The sequence below is a fragment of the Glycine soja genome, chromosome 14, assembly GCF_004193775.1.
Source record: "Glycine soja cultivar W05 chromosome 14, ASM419377v2, whole genome shotgun sequence".
NCBI lineage: Eukaryota > Viridiplantae > Streptophyta > Magnoliopsida > Fabales > Fabaceae > Glycine > Glycine soja.
The window spans coordinates 18,039,283-18,057,544 of record NC_041015.1 but is presented as its reverse complement, the minus strand read 5'-3'; the positions used below and the strand labels follow the sequence as shown (position 1 = coordinate 18,057,544).

Sequence of the window (18,262 nt, the reverse complement as noted above, 5' to 3'; positions counted from 1 at the left end):
TGCAGATTTGGTATTTGCGGGTGAGAGGATCGGGGTAGGCTTGAGAAGGGGAAAGTTCGATTATGCCGCTCCTGCTAGCATGAGCAATAGAATATTCGGAGCAAGTGGGGTCAAGAAGAAGGAAGGAGATACCCACGCTGTGACTTCATCTCCTACTTGGCCTAAATCCCAACAAACCCCTCACAACACTTACCAATATTCCCCACACCAACCAAGCTTTTTGGCCCATGCTGGAAACCCTTCCATTCCAGCACTCATCCAGCAAAGAGTCTCGCTCAACCACAAAGGCCTCCCACTCAAAACTCGGCTCCCGCACAATCTCGCCTCGCTGGCAACTCCAATCCCAGCATAAGTGCCAATCCAGGAAGGAATTTACCAGTAAAGAAGCTTGTGGAATTTACCCCGATCCCGATGTCATATGCTGACTTGCTACCATCCTTGATGACCAACCAAATGGCGGTGGTGAACCCCAGGAAGATCTACCAATCTCCTTTCCCTTGGTGGTACAACCCCAATGCAACCTGTGCTTATCATGGAGGTGTCCCGGGGCATTCAATAGAACAATGTGTGGCTTTCAAACACAAGGTCCAAAGTTTGATTAACATAGGGTGGCTGACATTTCAAGAGGATAGCCCAAATGTAAGGACAAATCCTCTTGCCAGTCATGGGGGATCGGAGGTTAATGCGATGGAGGAATGTGGACCTCCGAGGCCAAAGCGGATGGAAGATGTGTTAACCTCTAGGAGGTTCATATTGGAGGCACTGCGCGAAGCAGGCATGATTTGCCTTGACGGGGGCAAGGGAGATGCTTGTTTGATACATCCGGGAGTGTCACACGATGTAGAGGCATGCTCAATGGCGGAGGACCTGCTACAGGGGTTGATGGACAAAGGCCTGATTGAGGTTTATGGCGCGAGAAAAGAGGGAGGAGATGTGTGCATGCAATCAGCTGATAAGAGCCTGAGCAAACCCAAGCCATTGGTGATCCACTTCACCAGGGATGTTGCCACGCACAAGCCCTAAGGCTTCCAGCCTATCCCAGTTAAGAAACCTGCACCATTCCCCTACAAAAGTGACAAGGCGGTGCCATGGAGGTACGCCACACAAGGGCCCAATGGAAGGAAGGATACGTTTGTCGTACATGCTAAAGATGATCTATCCTCCGCCAAGGTCACTAACATGTTTGGCACGAGCGGCATGACCCGTATCAGGCGGATCATTGTGGCACCCAAGCCACCGATGCGGCACAAGAACCCGAAGGGAAAGGCGAAGGCGGGCGTGGAAGAGAGCTTCAAGGCGAGCCCGATTCTAGATGAAGAAGTCCCAGCCAGAAGGTTTGCCAAGGAAGAAGACGACTTTAACAAAAAAAGGATATCTAGTGAAGAAGCAATCGAGTTCCTACGAATCATCCAGCAAAGCGAGTTCAAGGTAATTGAACAACTCAATAAAACCCCAGCTAGGATCTCCCTGTTGGGACTACTCATGAACTCTGAGCCTCATCGGGCGCTATTGGTCAAGATTCTAAATGAAACCCACGTAGCCCAAGACATATCTGTGGAAGGTTTCAGGGGCATAATCAACAATATCACGGCCAATAATTACCTCACGTTCGCCGATGAAGAGATACCCGTGGAGGGCCGGGAGCACAACAGAGCCTTGCATGTATCTGTCAAATGTTTGGACCACATTGTGGCCAAAGTGCTTATTGACAACAGCTCTTCACTTAATGTCATGCCCAATGCCACTTTGGGCAAGTTACCTTTTAATGCATCACACCTAAGGCCAAGCTCCATGGTGGTGCGGGCTTTCGATGGCAGCCGCCGGGACGTAAGAGGGGAGATCGATCTCCCGATTCAAATTGGACGCCACATATGCCAAATTACTTTCCAAGTGATGGACATAAACCCTACCTATAGCTGCTTACTAGGCCGACCATGGATTCATTTAGTGGGGGTGATCCCTTCAACGCTACACCAAAAGCTGAAATTTGTGGTGGAAGGGCAGTTAATCATAGTCTTGGGAGAAGAAGACATTCTTGTGAGTTGTCCTTCTTCTACGTCTTATGTGGAAGCCATGAAGGAGTCCTTGAAAACATCCTTTCAAGCATTGGATGTGGTAAGCAATGCTTACGTTGAGTCTCCCCTAGTACAACCGCGCTCATCTGGGGCAGCATTGATGGTGGCTCAGGTGATGTTAGGACATAGATACGAGCCCGGAATGGGTTTAGGGAAGAACAAGGATTGCGTGGCAAGTTTGGTAGAGTTCACAGGGAACCATGGAAGGTTCAGACTGGGATATGAGCCAACAGGCGCTGACGTGAGGAGGAGTGCCCTAGAAAGGAGGGGAAGAAGCATGGGCCAGCCGCAAGGGTTGCAAGTGAAAGGGGTTCCCTTGTGTCACATCAACGAAAGCTTTGTTAGCGCGGGTTGGATGTGCGAAGGACAAGTCACCATGATACATGAAGAAACCCCTCAAGAGCAACCAAATCGGGTGCAACCGTGCCCTCCGGAGTTCGAATTGGGGAACTGGCGAATAGTCAAACAACCCGGAATTTCCGTGGTGAGCTTAATGTAATTCGTTAGTCCTAACCCTATTGCTGGGCCTAGGCTTTAGAGTTTTTTCTCCCTATTTGGGCATGTCTTTGTTATCACAAAATTATAAATATATAATCCTTCTTCATTTGTTCTTGCACTTCCATCTTTCTTTTCATTCGTCGGCATATTTATTTTTGTTGCGATTAAATGGTACGGATCCAACAATGAATCTTGTGTAGGTAATGATACCGAGGACCCAGATGTTGATTTGGAGCAACTGAGGAAGGGGAAGATGAGGATTGGGGCCTTCCTCTAGAGCTAAAGTGAATGGTCGAATAGGAAGACAGGGTAGTAAAGCCACACCAAGAAGAAATGGAGATCGTAAACTTAGGTGTTGGCGAGGAAAGAAAAGAGGTCAAGGATGGCATGGGCATGTCTACGCTTATCCGAGATGAATTGGTGGCTTTATTGCGAGACTACCAAGATATCTTCGCTTGGTCATACCAATATATGCCCAGCTTAAGTCCCGACATCATGCAGCATAGATTACCTCTGAATCTCGAGTGTTCCCCGGTAAAGCAAAAGTTGCAGAGGATAAAGCCCGAGATGTCCTTGAAGATAAAAGAAGAGGTGAAAATGTAGTTTGATGTTGGCTTCTTGGCTGTAGCTCGATACCCGGAATGGGTTGCCAACATTGTTTCAGTCCCTAAGAAAGATGGGAAGATGCGAATGTGTGTGGATTATTGGGATCTAAACCGAGCCAGTCCAAAGGATAACTTTCCTCTGTCGCACATCAATGTCCTTGTAGATAACACAGACAATTTTGCCTTGTTTTCTTTCATGGACGGGTTGTTGGGCTACAATCAAATAAAGATGGCACTGGAGGACATGGAGAAGATGACTTTCGTCACCCTGTAGGGAACGTTCTACTACAAAGTGATGTCCATTGGATTTAAGAACGATGTGGTAACTTACCAACGGGCTATGGTAGCATTATTTCGTGACATGATGCACAAAGAAATTGAGGTCTACGTGGATGATATGATTGCCAAGTCAAAGATCGAGGATGAACACCTTGTCAAATTATGAAATTTGTTTGAGGGGCTGTGTAAGTACCAATTAATGTTGAATCCCACAAAGTGCACTTTCGGGGTCAAGTCGGGAAGGTTGTTGGGTTTTATCATAAGCCAAAAAGGGATAGAGGTTGATGTAAGCTCCATTGGAGCTTTTAGGCCTAGGATTTTCTTCATCAATGGATTCCTTTGCTTCTTCAAAAATGAATGGCAGAGGAATGGAGAAGGAAGATAGAGAGGAGATGCCACTTCAAGGAGAAGATAGGTCTAGAAGAAGCTCACCACCATAGGAGGCCATGGATAAGAGCTTGGAGGAAGAAGGAGATGAATGAAGGGAGAGGGAAAGAAGAGCACAAAATTTTGTGCTCTAAGAGAGTCCTGAAATCTGAAGTTTAATTTTCAAATGATCAAAGTTGAAAAAATGCACACACATGACCTCTATTTATAGCCTAAGTGTCACACAAAATTGGAGGGAAATTTGAATTTCAATTCAAATTTCACTTGAATTTGAAATTGAACCGTGGAGCCAAACTTTGGAGCCAAAATTTCACTAATTATGATTAGTGAATTTTAGTTATGGTTCATCCCACTAATCCAAGATCAATTCCAAGATTCTCCACTAAGTGTGCTTAGGCTTCATGAGGCATGTAAAGCATGAAGGACATGCACAAAGTGTGACTATATGATGTGGCAATGGGGTGTAGTAAGAAAATTTAATTGGATTGGGATTCTACCAATTCAATTAAATTTATTTCCCAAGACACACATCAAATATTCACTTAGTGCATGTGAAATTACAAAACTACCCCTAATACAAAAATTAGTCTAGGTGCCCTCAAATACAAGGGTTGAAAAATCCTATATTTCTTGGGTACGCTTCCTACATTATGGAGCCCTAAATACAAGGACCAAATATAATGACATCCTAGTCTAATATGTACAAAGATAATTGGACCCAACCTTGGCCCATGGGCTCAGAAATCTACCCTGAGGTTCATGAGAACCCTAGGGCCTTCTTCAACAGCTCTAGCCCAATCCTCTTGGAGCCTCTTGCTCATGGCTCTAGTGACTGGTCCCTTCCTAGGGAGGATTGCATCATCCCCTCCCCCTTGAAGAGGATTTGACCTCAAATCTGTTAGTTCCTCCTCCTCAATATCAGCTCCACCTGCAAAAGGAATTAAATAAAAAATGTTAAAAGTGGTGCTGACTCCATACTCTTCTAGGAGGTCCAACCTATAGGCATTGTTATTGATCCTCTCCAAAACCTGATAAGGTCCATCCCTTCTAGGGCTAAGCTTGGATTTCCTTTTAGTAGGGAATCTATCCTTCCTAAGATAGAGCCAAACCCAGCCACCCTCATTAAGAACTGGCTTTTTTCTTCCTCTATTGCCTTTAGTTGAATACACCTTTGTTTGGTTCTCTATTTGGTTCTTAACCTTCTCATGCAACTTCTTTACAAACTCTGACCTAGATTCCCTTTCTTTATGTATAAAAGAAGTGTCCAGTGGGAGGGGAATGAGGTCTAACGGGGTTAGGGGATTAAAACCATAGACAACCTCAAAAAAGGACTGCTTGGTGGTTCTATGAACCCCCCTGTTGTAGGCAAATTCTACATGAGGAAGATACTCATCCCAAGACTTATGGTTGCCTTTCAAAAGAGCCCTTAAAAGGGTGGATAAAGACCTACTCACTACCTCTGTTTGCCCATCAGTTTGTGGATGACAAGTGGTAGAGAAAAGAAGTTTAGTTCCTAGCTTAGCCCATAAGGTTTTCCAAAAGTGGCTAAGGAACTTAGCATCTCTATCTAACACAATGGTCCTAGGCAAACAATGGAGTCTCACAACTTTCCAGAAAAAGAGTTTTGAGATATGGGAAGCATCATCCACCTCGTGGCATGGTATAAAGTGTGCCATCTTGCTAAACCTATCCACCACCACAAAGATAAAGTCTACCCAAGGTGTAGAGGGGATGGGTAAGGGTGTGTATAGCCCATGAGGCATCACCCTAGACTTGGCTTGTAAACAAGCCACACACCTAGTGCAATGCTTATGGACATCTTTCTTCATGTGGGGCCAATAAAACTTTTCTTTGAGTAAGACAAGGGTGTTGTCTATCCCAAAGTGGCCCATGAGCCCACTCTCATGGATTTCTTTCAAGTAATTTCCTAATGGATCCTTGGGGTACGCAAAGCTTTCCCTCTTTGAACAAATACCCCTCAGCCAAATAGAATCCATCTTGGGCCTTTTTCCCACAACTATCGTAAATGGGAGAGAAATGTTCATCTAAAGCATACAAGTCCCTAATATTATCAAATCCTAAAATTTGAGCTCATAGGGAACAAAACAATGTGTGTCTCCTAGAGAGGGCATCAACTACCACATTTGTTTTTCCCTTTTTGTATTTGATAACATATGCAAATTGCTCTAGGTACTCTACCCATTTTGCATGCCTTTTATTTAACTTGCTTTGCCTTCTTGTCACAACATGCCCTATTGCGGGCGAGCGAGGTGAGGCTCACTGGTGTGCTTTCCAAAGGAGGAAAGATGTGCGGAGTCGCCACCAACGTTTATTTGTGGAAAACATCGGAAAAACCGAAGGAAACCGGTCAAAACGAAAATTCTAAGTTCGGGAGTTGTATTTACGTTTGAGGAAGGTATTAGCACCTCTCACGTTTGTCTCAAAGGACAACAGCCTATTTTTTAGAATTGTGGAAATTGTGTTACCTTAACTTTTATTTCTTTTTATTTTTTGTGGTCGACAAAAGCGGGGCTTTTGCTCCTTCGTACCCTCCATCAAAGAGGAAATCAGACCTATGTAGTTCTTTCTTAAGAGTGAATCAAGCGATTCTTTTTACTTGAAAGGTGATCATTTTAAGGCGTTGGACCTTAAAAATGATCCATTTACTTGATAAGGAAAATTGAGATGATAAACTTTCAAACCCTTTTTAGAGACTTTTTTGTGGACGAGCTTGACTAGGCGGGTTGATTTTAGCCTTAGTTTCACTTTAGTTATTAGTCAATTCAATTAAGAATGAGAAATCCCAAAGAGAAAACGTCCGATTGATTTTTTTGCTTCATTTTACTAAAGGTATTTTTTGATTATTATATTATTTATTTTACCTCTTTTTTGATTTCCAACGTGGTTACGGCACAACCGAACGGTTGGAATTCATTTTAACAGAAATTAACGGATATTACAAATCAAATGATCGGTGGAAATTTATTTTATTTGTTGATTAGGCGAGAAGTGACTTAAATAAATGACTGAAGCACGTCAAAAGGGGGTACGGAAAGTAAATGAAAACGAGAATAAAAGTACATGAAACAAATGGGGACCACCACGGGTACATAGAATGAATTGAAAAGCTCGGTTTGGGGTACTTACCAGTTGAAGATCGAAGAAAACAAAGAACGAACGATGAATGTCAAAGAACGGTTGAAAATCTTCGCGTAATTACCCACAGAAACGTTACAGAAGCGCCTCGGCTTGGATTTTCTTCACGAAAACAATTTTCCTCAACAATTTTAAGAGAATACGAAGTGCCAAAAAGGCTGAACCCCTTTCCTCTTCACTCCTCCCCCTATTTATAGCAAAATAGGGGAGGAGCTTGCCACCCAGCTCGCCCAGGCGAGCAAGGTTACTTCCTCCAGAAGCAACCGCCTTCTGGAGGAAGAATCTGGAAGGCCCAAGTGGGCCTGATTGCTATTTACACCCCTCTTTTTACTAAATACACCCATTTACTTTTTTTGGTGATTCTTTTTCCGTAACGTTACGAAACTTTACGAATTTCGTAACGATACTTATTTTCTTTCCGTAAGGTTACGAATCCTTACAGATCTTGTATTTACTCTTTTTTTATCTTTTGAAGAAGTTACGGAAACTCACGGATTGCGCAACAATACTTGCTTTTGGTTTCCGTTGCATTATGGAATTTCACGGATTGCGTAACCATGCTTTCTTTTGATTTCCGGCGCGTCTCGGGACTTCACATATTGTGCAACAAAGGGTGCCAAGTATCTCGAAGCGGCCAATCAAAGGTTGCATGTCATCAAGTAATAATTCTCGGACGAAATTAGGGTATGACAGTTGCCCCTCTTTACTTACCTTTTACCGGAGGTAAAAGGAAAGTAAAGATAAAAAAACTGATTTCGTCCGTCTTGCCCTTTCCGTGATTAGTCTATGACGACTCTCATCTCTACTCCTTCTTTTTTCTGCACAACACAAAACAAAATACAAACAACAACAAAAACAACAATAACATAATATACATATATACATGTTTGGCGAAGGAATCAATCGGGAACATAACAAAGACCACATTTCCCAGTCAAGAGGGTCCACACTTGACGGTGAAGAACACATTGGAGAATGGAGGATTGCACTAGGCAATCACTACGCATGGCTCCAAACTCGTTGGTGGAGGAATCAATCGGGAAAATAACAAAGACCACATTTCCCAGTCAAGAGGGTCCGCACTTGACGGTGAAGAATACATTGGAGAATGGAGGATTGCACTAGGCAATCACTACGCATGGCTCCAAACTCGTTGGTGGAGGAATCAATCAGGAAAATAACAAAGACCACATTTCCCAGTCAAGAGGGTCCGCACTTGACGGTGAAGAACACATTGGAGAATGGAGGATTGCAGTAGGCAATCACTATGCATGGCTCCAAACTCGTGGGTGGAGGATGCATGAATGACAATCAATTCATGGGGCTCCGAAGAAAATTTGTTGGCAAGACCGAATGGTCCACCGGGTTTTTTCCACCTAAAAAAGGCAAACATGCTTTTTGCAAAGAAAAATAAATCATTCGCGAGAGCACCATATCTTAGAGAAACAATATACTCATGCCAAGGGTAATCTTCCTTGTAACCGAAAATGAAGGGCAGGATGTCAACATTTAGCTTTTAAATGAACATTCAGGGGAAACATCGGTTTAAGCTAAAACTGGGAATAAATCACTCATAGTGTATAACAAACTCACACAGGCAAGTGTTTTACCCTAATCCCAAACCATAACTGCACCACGACTTTATTTTGCACACGATTTCCTATTGAATCAAAGATCATACATACGATCACGGATCAATAGGATTTTCTCGAGGGTAGTGTTTTTTGGAGAGGAAGTTGGGTGTTTCGGTCTTTTCCTCTTTGTTTATGTGGGGTGGGATATCGCCAGTCGAGAATGACTTTGAATGGCAATCCGAAATGAAGAACCACCAAAAATGGGTTTTCCTTTGCTGGCAGTCACTTACCTTGTCGAAAATTTATCTGGTCTAAAGGTTCTCTGTTCTCTTTCTTGCATTAATCGGGAATTACTCTGTTTTCCTCTAATTTTTCCATTTTACTTCCTTTCGATCTTCGATCGGGAATCCTTCTTTTCCTTTCTTTTCATTTTTTCCTTTTCTTTTTTTTTCTTTTCATTTCTTCCTTTTCTTTTCACTTCCTCCTTTCCTTTCTTTGGGAAATCAGGTTTTAGCATTCTATTTGCTCTCCCTTGAGGAGATTCCGCTGTCCTTTGCTTCAGGGGCAAGGATGAGGATTCTTTTGATAGGCCAAGGTCCAAAATAGTCCAAGGTTGGATCTCAACGGGGGCTTTTATCATGGAAGCCCGATCTTGATATCTGGGGCAAAACAAATTCGGGTGTCAAGGTGTCGGTCTCGGGCCGAACTTCCATATTATTCCACAAGGCACGCGCGACAATGATGATTTGGAAACAACGTGCAAAATTAGTCATGGCCACAGCCAGGTGGGCACCCAAGCATCCCGTTTATGGCATTGTGATACTACGGTTGGGAATTTACACAAACAGACCCAACGTTTCCAAATTATGTTCTTTCATCAGTTCAATGAATTCATCCATTCTTATCTCGGTTATTCAGGAAAATAAACTCTTAGCGTCAGTACCTTGTTTCCAGAAGATATGTTTGCTCTCTACGAATGATTTATGCTTCCTAACTATAACATGTCGACCTTCGAGGTCTTCCTTTCTTTTTCCTTTTTGTTGTTTCATTTTTGTATTCACAAAACTATACACCCATGGCCCTCTTATGAGGAAAACTTTTCTTTGTATATCTACATTCTTATACATGACAAACTTTTTCTGTACACGCATTAGAACTCTTTCTCTTTACGTCACACGGTCTATATACGAACCCTATTCATGTTCAAAGATTTTTTCGTTTTTCCCAACACACACCTGTGGTTCATACAAAAGTTTCTTTATATACACTCGTTGCTCACACACACGAGAATTTCTTTCCACGCATAACTTACACACACAAAAATCCTTCTATACACATTTTCCTTTTACATACATATAAAAAAAAAACATTTTTCTTTTTCTTTATATACGTAGACATTTTATTCACAACGCTTCTTTCTTTTTATCATGATTTTGGTTCATTTTATTTTTATTTTGGATGATGTTCCTAAAAATGAAAAATTCTACACGATTCCAGAACTTCAACAAACACTATTGACAAGAACGAAGTAAATACTAACGTAACAGTTCAAACGACATGTATGCACAAAACAAAGGTCAACCAAAACGAAACAAACTTTAGTCCCTCAGTTATAAAAACAAGATAGCATACAAATGATAAATGATGGAACATACGAATTTGGGGATCCCACGTTCATGTGGCTCCGCATGCCCCCAGACTCTTGGGTCATGGTAACCAAAGGTGGGGTGGTTGACAAAAGCAGGGCTTTTGCTCCTACGTATCCTTAATTTGTGATGAGGAACTCACACCTACGTAGTTCTTGATAACTGTGAGACTAAAAATAGTCTCGGTGTTTTCTTCACTAAAATGCGAACATGCATTAGTAAAGAGACAAAACTTCCAACTGATCAGAGCAACATATGCTTTTTTTGATGAAAAATGATGTGTCTATCGGGGAAAGAGAGTATGCTGATGAAATTTTCTCATAACCATAAATGATATTTTGGATGTTAGCATTTCGTTCTAAACAACCATTTAGAGGAAACACTGGGTCCAACAAAAAATAGGAGAAAATCACTCAAAGTGTATCAATCTCACACAGGTAAGTGTTTTATCCTAATTCTGAACCATAGATATGTCATGACTTGATTTGGCAAATCATTTCCTATCAAATCAAAGATTACATGTGTGATCATGGATCAATAGGACTTTTTCTTGGGAATGGTTTGTTTTTCTTGGTAGGAACTTTGGCTTTGAGTGTTTTTGGCCTTTTCCTTTTTTGTTTTTGTTTAGTGTGAGGTGAACAAGTCACCGACGCACAGGATTTTGGTTGGCAATCAAAGGGAGAGGGCCACTTTAGGTCGTGGTTTCCTTTCTTTTTTTTTCCGTTTACTTGGTGACAATTCTGTATTGTTCAGATATTGTCTGGCCCAAAGACCTTTCTGGATGTTTCTTTTGTTTTCTTCTGATCCTTGATTGAGAATTTTCTTTCCTTTTTTTGCTTTCTCCCACTCTTTGATTAAGAATTTTTCTTTTCTTTTTTCTCTTTTTTTTGTTTTCTTCCGAGGGCAAGGATCGACATTCTCATCCTGGGTCAAAGTTTATGATAAGTTGGGATTTTGGCTCAAGGCTTGTAGAACGGCTGGTCATGATATATGTCAGGGTTTGGCTAGCGGTTCGGGGATAAAGGGGATGTCCCACATTATTTCCATGATATACATGCAACAATGATGATTAGGAAATTTTATGCAAAACTGGTCATGCATGCACCCATGTGGACACTCAAGCATCAAGTTTTTATGGTCATGTGACACTAGGGCTCAGGATTCATTTTCCCTATTTTAAGTCAACCCAGTGTTTCCAAAATATGTTCTTTTATCAAATCATGCATTCATCCGAGTCCATTTTGGGCGTTCGGAAAATTTTCACAGCATTCACTCTTCAGGTGTATACACATTTTTTTTTCAAAAACTGGTTAAGATCAGTAAAATCTTTCAAAGAAAAGTTAGAAATTATCTATTTTCACAAGCATGTCGTTTTTTAGCTAGACAACTTTATTATTTTTTATTTTCTATTTTTTTTGCTTCCTTCTTATTCTTTTCTTACTCGCTCTCTTTTAGCTCTCTCTCTTTTTTTTTTCATGAGGTATTTTGCTACCTAAACATATGTATATTTTTGTGAGGTATTTTGCTATATACATGCGTGTCCAAGGTATCTTGCTACCAAAACATACATATATATGTTTTGTGAGATATTTTTTCTATATACATGCATATCCAAGGTATCTTGCTACCTAAACATACATATATATTTTGTGAAGTATTTTTGCTACATACATGCATATCCAAGGTATCTTTCTACCTAAACATACATACATACATACATATATATATATATATATATATATATATATATATATATATATATATATATATATATATATATATATATATTTTGTGAGGTGTGACTACCTTCCGAGCTTGTGCTTGTTTTATTTAAATTCATAGGATCATGAGCAACTAGGTGTGTCCTGCTATGAAAAAGTGATCAAATAACAAGCAGAGATTTAAAAGGTACTAGGTTGTCTCCTAGTAGCGCTTCTTTAACGTCTTGAGCTGGACGCGTGATGGCTTGTCGGTCACGGACCTAGTACTTTGCTTACCTTTGGCTTTGGACTTGGTCGCCTATTGGTCGGCCATGGGTCGTAAGCAACGCTCTAACCTTTTTGTGGATGAGTTGAGGTGAACTCTAGAGGTGATGGCGGTGCGCCTGTTGCCCGCTGCCAGCCATCCCCAGGCTACTGTGGTGTTTCGCCCTGCGCCTGCCTGGGGACGCAGTACTTCTTGATGAAAGCTCGATTAGTAGGGGGCCTGATGCCCTTGCTGGAGGTGGCAGACACTCCGTAGAACTGACAGAGGCTCGTAATTAGAGCTTGGAAACTTCAAGACCCTGTTGGACTTCTTCGGGTCCACTGGGTGTCTTGCGGGCGCGATCCCTGCAAACAATAGATGAAATCAGAAATCAGTTGAGCGATGTGCATACTTACCTATGCCATGATGACGTGACCTTGTCGGGGGAATGGGCACCCTGTAGGACTACAAAGGCCCGTAACCAAAGCTGGAAACCCCAGGGCCCTGTTGGACTTCTTTGAGCCCACTGGGCGTCTTGTGGGCGCAATCCTTGCAAACAATAGATGGCATCAGAAATCAATTGAGCCATGTGCATACTTACCTATGTCATGACGGCACAGACCAACCGATACATCTACAGGGGGAGATTGGCATTGTGGTCGCTGGGCAGAATGTTGCTAAATAGCAACGTCATCCATATCCATGTAAGAGTGGTCATGTTGGTGCGCATGATCCGCACTCGTCTTTTTGCAGCGGCACGGGTAAAATCTTGCCCCGGTATGCATAGTAGATGCGTGATAGCCTCCCTCTCTGGATGTGCTCGCACAGTTGGTCGCCCTCCAATATCAGGGGGTGGCCCAGGAACTGATAAAAGGAAACTACGAGCCCCTTAACCGGGAGCGCAAGTCTCGGTTAAGCATCTAAGGGCAAAGGACCTTATATTCTCCTAAGGTGTGGATATGGAGCACACTGAAAATGAGGACGTGTAGCCCTCTAAAGGCGAGGGCGTGCAGCCCTCTGCAGGCGAGGATGTGCTGTCCTCTGATTGCGAGGATATATAGTCCTCTAAAGGTGATAGGTACTAGTACCCAAGGGTCCACCTTTATGAGAAAGTAAGAGATCGACTCATCGAGAGGGCCGGTCATCCAACAAGATTGGACACGAGATGTAGGAAATCTATGCAGTTAACATGATTTTTAGGGATGCAGACGCATGCAACCTTTGTCGTGAAATTTGGTAATGCTGACCTCATATGAAACAATGCAATGCAATGGAAAGTTGTACAATGTTCATGACATTCTTTTCGTATTTTGTGATTTTGATTTCGATTTAATTTTTTTGGAAAATACAGATTGACTGTCCTTTTGAAAAAGGTGATAATTCATGCAACCTTATCCTATCTTTTGCAAATCTCTCTGGGAACTCCCTCAGAGTGTATATTCTGTTTGATTTAGTCACTTGACCATTTCGGAGTGACGACAATGGAGCCGTTTGACGTTTAATCCATCTATTGAAATTCCAGGGCCTTTATCCCCTTTTTTTTCTTGTTTAAAAACATCGACGGGTGAGAACTTTTGATCTGCCCCTATGTTCACTTGAGGCTCATGCACGATGCCCCTCATTGCCCCAGTGTAAGGCTTTGAGGTACCAATTGTTATCTTTCATCATGACCTTGTTGCTGGGAACCTATTGGGTGAAAACTTCTAATCTGCCCCTAGGTTCGCTTGAGGTTTTTGCATGGTGCCTTTCGTTGCCCCAGTGTAAGGCTTTGAGGTACAATCGTTGTCTTTCGTCATGACCTTGTAGCAAGGAACCTATTGGGTGTAAACTTCTAATCTGCCCCTAGGTTCGTTTGAGGTTTATGCATGGTGCCTCATTGCCCCAGTGTAGGGCTTAGAGGTACCAATTGTTGTCTTGTTTTCACAACCTCGTAGTGAGGAAGAATGAAAGAAGCAGTTGATTCTTGCAAAAAGAATTTTCCAAGGACGAGAAATAGTTGAAGGATTTTTCAGTTGATGGATTAAGTCAAATAACTCCTATGTAGAAGCAAGATGTTTTGATGTCTTGATGATGCTAAAGGATCAAGTGCTTCTAAGTTTTATTCAAGACAAGAATCCAAGAAAATCAAGATATATGATAAAGTTGATCTCTAGAATCTTTAGGATGAAGTTTCCAAATTGAAAAAACAAAAGGTTTGACCAAAGAATCATTTCAAATTGAGATTTGCTCTCTGGTAATCGATTACCAGCAGCTGAAAATGTTTATAACAGTCACTAGAAATTTGAATTCAAAATTTATAACGTGTAATTGATTACACATGGATGGTAATTGATTACCAACAGTTTATTGAACGTTTTAATTCAAATTTTTAAAACCTGTAATCGATTACACAAGTCTTGTAATCGATTACCAGAGGGGATTTTCAGAAAATAATTTCCAAGAGTCACATCTATTCAAATGTTTTATGACTGACCATCAACGGTGACTTGGAAACACGAATTTAAAGGGAGTTTTCATTGCCCAAAAAGTTTTATCCTCTCAAAAGATTAAGAGTTTTTCTGAACTGAACTGTCTTATCCTCTCAAAAAGATTCCTTGGTCAACCACTTGCATATTCAATAAAGAATTTTGATTGATCTTCATTGTACAATCTATCTCTTTTAAGAGAGATTTCTTCTTCTCTTCTTCTTATTTCTGAAAAGGGATTAAGAGACCGTGGGTCTCTTGTTGTAGAGGATTCCTGAACACAAGGGAAGGGTTGTCCCTGTGTGGTTCAGACTTTGTAAAAAGAGTTTTACAAAGAGAATGGAAAATCTCAAGTGGGTTGCTTGAGGACTGGACGTAGGCACGGGAAGTGGCCGAACCAGTATAAATCAAGTTTGCATTCCTCTCTTCCCTTAAACTTCTTTTATTTATTGCTATTTATCTTTTGCTTTAAAGAAGTTTATTTTGAATTGTCTTTTGAGTAATGCATGTTAAGGTTGCATTGTTAATCCGAAAAGAGAGTGAAAGTTTAATTGGGGAATAGTCTTCGTATCTTAATTCAACCCCCCTTTTTCTTAAGGTAACTGAGGCCATTTTTCCAATATCCTATTTTTGATAACTCACTTCTCTCTAAAAAGACAAACTTTCTGGGATGATAAAATGAGGACACATGAACGTCTTGAAAACACAGTCAATCAAATGCTTTTTTTTTTCTTTTTGAACTCTTTTTTTTTTTAAACTTATTTGTTTTGAACTTTACTCGTTGTTTTACGGCACCCCCATCAACGTGCAAGACGAGTAATCTCTGATTGAACGGTCTTGGAAGTCCAAACTCAGGAGCACAGGTCGCTTGAGCAAACAGACCAATGGCTTGCACCCACATTCCGGTGAAAGTTGAATAAGCAAAGATGCGTCTGTGAGAGGATGAGGGACAAAGATATCAACTTTATCCATTTCATTTAACATTGTAACTGTGGTTTACAATAATGGTACAAACTTGAAAATCCTGATGAGTCACTAGAGATATCTAACAACAGCTTTCAAAATTGCCCCATGTGTGGCATCTCTTGTCAATGTCAGGATTTACACGCGATTCTCCTCAAATTTCAGCCAGCCCGCATCAATTAGACCTTGCACCTTACGCTTCAGAGCCCTACAATGCTCAATGGAACACCCCGGGGCTTCTGTGTGACAAGCACACATTGCGTTCGAGTCGTATTCTCAGAGAAATGGAGGTTGATGAACCTTGGCTGGGGTTATGGCTAACATTGAATTATCAAGTAGATATGGGAGCAAGTCAGCATAGGACACTGGAATTGGGGTGAATTCTACAGGCTTTTTCACTGCAAAATTCATTTCTTGATTGGTGTTTTGGTTTATGCTAAAGGTGGTGTTTGTCATTGGAAGTGAGATAGGTAGGCTTTGTGGTTGATTTTAGGGATGGCCTTTGTGGATGACTAGGTGGTGGGTAATGAGAAGGGTTGTTATTGGCTGAGTAATGACATTGTTGGGTTGGTAGGAAACTTGGTCGTATAAGAATGGCAGTCACAGCATAGGTTTCTCCCTCCTTCTTATCCTCTTCACTTGCCCCAGTTTTTTTTTTTTTTTACATTTATCAAAGCAAGATGATCGGATTTGCCTCTTTTTAGACCCACTTCGATCATTTCGTCGGCGAAGACCAAATCCGCAAAGCTTGAAGGTGCGTAACCCGCCATTTTCCATAGTAGAATACTGGTAATGTGTCTACTATCATTGTCATCATTTTTTTCGTCATTGAGGTGCCACTTGAGCTGCTAGGTTCTCCACCTTTGGGCGTATTCTTTGAAAGATCCGTGCCCGCTTTTTTGCACATGTTTTGTAGTTGCATCCTATTCGAAGCCATTATACTGACACTGCCTAACGAAGGCAACCATTAGGTCCTCCCAGGAATGGACTCGGGAAGGTTCCAAGTTAGTGTACCAGGTAACAACTACCCCAGTAAGACTTTCTTGGAAGGAATGTATCAAAAATTCCTCATCTTTTGCGTATGCCCCCATCTTCCGACAATACATCTTTAGATGGTTCTTGGGGCAATTAGTCCCCTTGTACTTGTCAAAGTCCAGCACCTTGAACTTGGGAGGGGTGATGATATTGGGTACTAGGAACAACTCTTCTAGGTTAGCAAAGGCATAATCTTCACCTCCTTCAATGGCCCTGAGCCTTTCCTCTAGATGATCCAACTTTCCCATTTCTGCCATAGCATGAGGGTTTTTACATGTTATGGAATGCAAGAGGTGTAGCTAGGGGTGGTACTGAAGGGCCTCCAAAGTGTTTTGCAGGGGTATACCACCAACTGTTTGCCCTTCAATGGCATATCCGAGGCAAGGCTCGAAGTCGGCTAGATTGTGGTGAGGAATTTCATGTGTCTCCCCCACGGTTTAAGAGACATGTGCATGATAGTTCGGGGTTGTTGGCTCTCAATGGGTATAGGAGCGGAGTTATTTACATCCTCATTGGGAGTGTACGCCATATTGGGTGGTGTATAGTTGGGAGACAGGCCATATGGCGGGAAGGCGTGCTTGTTTTGATTTTACACATTATGGGGGCCGTCCCTACTTCCCAAATCTTTGCCTACCATATCTAAGGTGGGATGATTCATTTGGTTGAGGCCAGATGGGGGCATCGGGTTCACCTTAGCAACAGTGCTGGTAGCGGCAATTGTAACCGCATTGGCTTCCATTATCTTCTTCATGCTCATCATGGCCTCCATCATTGTGGCCATTTTCTCTTTCATGGCCTCCATGTCGGCCTTCACCTTCTCTTGCACCTCCTCTGCTTTACCCATTACTCTAGCTCTAGCACAGGTTCGGTAAGGGCGCCGTAAAGCGGGTTCTTTTCTTTTTTATAACAATGATTAAGTTCTTTTTTTTCTTTTTTCTTTTAAGGAAAGAATGCAATGAACAATGCAACCAATGAAAAGCATGGATGTATGCCAATGATGCACAGTTGAAGTATTATGAATTTTTACACAGGATAAGGGGTTGAATCAATTTAGATTTTCAACATGGTCCATGACATCTTCGTCAAGGTGAAACTGGAAGTAACAGGGACATCGACAGCCCTAAATGTGTTTGGCAGTAGATGAAGCAGCGATGTAACACGATTCATCTTTTGCCCTAATTTTTTGCAAGATGGTTACTTCCATACTTCAACTTGACTCGATGAACCTTTTCGTAAAAGCAAGAGCTTGGTTCAACCCCATAACCCAGGGAATGGCAATTTTGATCGCCAATACTTCATCAACATTTCATAGGGATGAAAGACTAGGGGATACGCATGCTATGCATGGAAAATGTAATTATGAGATTGAGATGCCCGAAGAAACATCCTTTCTTAGTTAACCATGCATTAGGTACCATGTTCAATCATTTTGTTTTGTTGTTTGTGTTTTTTTATTTATTTTAGAAATGGGTTTATGATCCCAACATGGTTGGCTCATGGTACCTAACACATGCAACTAAGAATGCATCATGAATTTTCATGCTTCCCTTTTTTTTTGTAGAGGAAAACACAAGGATCATGTATGAGCAAACATGTGGAACAAAAAGTATGTTG

The 18,262-nt window shown here is 41.7% G+C and overlaps 1 protein-coding gene across 1 annotated transcript; it reads left to right on the top strand.

Annotated features, from left to right (window-relative positions):
- Nucleotides 1–1,197: 1,197 nt before the first annotated feature.
- Nucleotides 1,198–2,574, top strand: LOC114383883. Its single transcript, XM_028343598.1, has one exon. It carries the CDS (start codon nt 1,198–1,200, stop codon nt 2,572–2,574), a length of 1,377 nt encoding a protein of 458 aa, XP_028199399.1.
- Nucleotides 2,575–18,262: the final 15,688 nt, after the last annotated feature.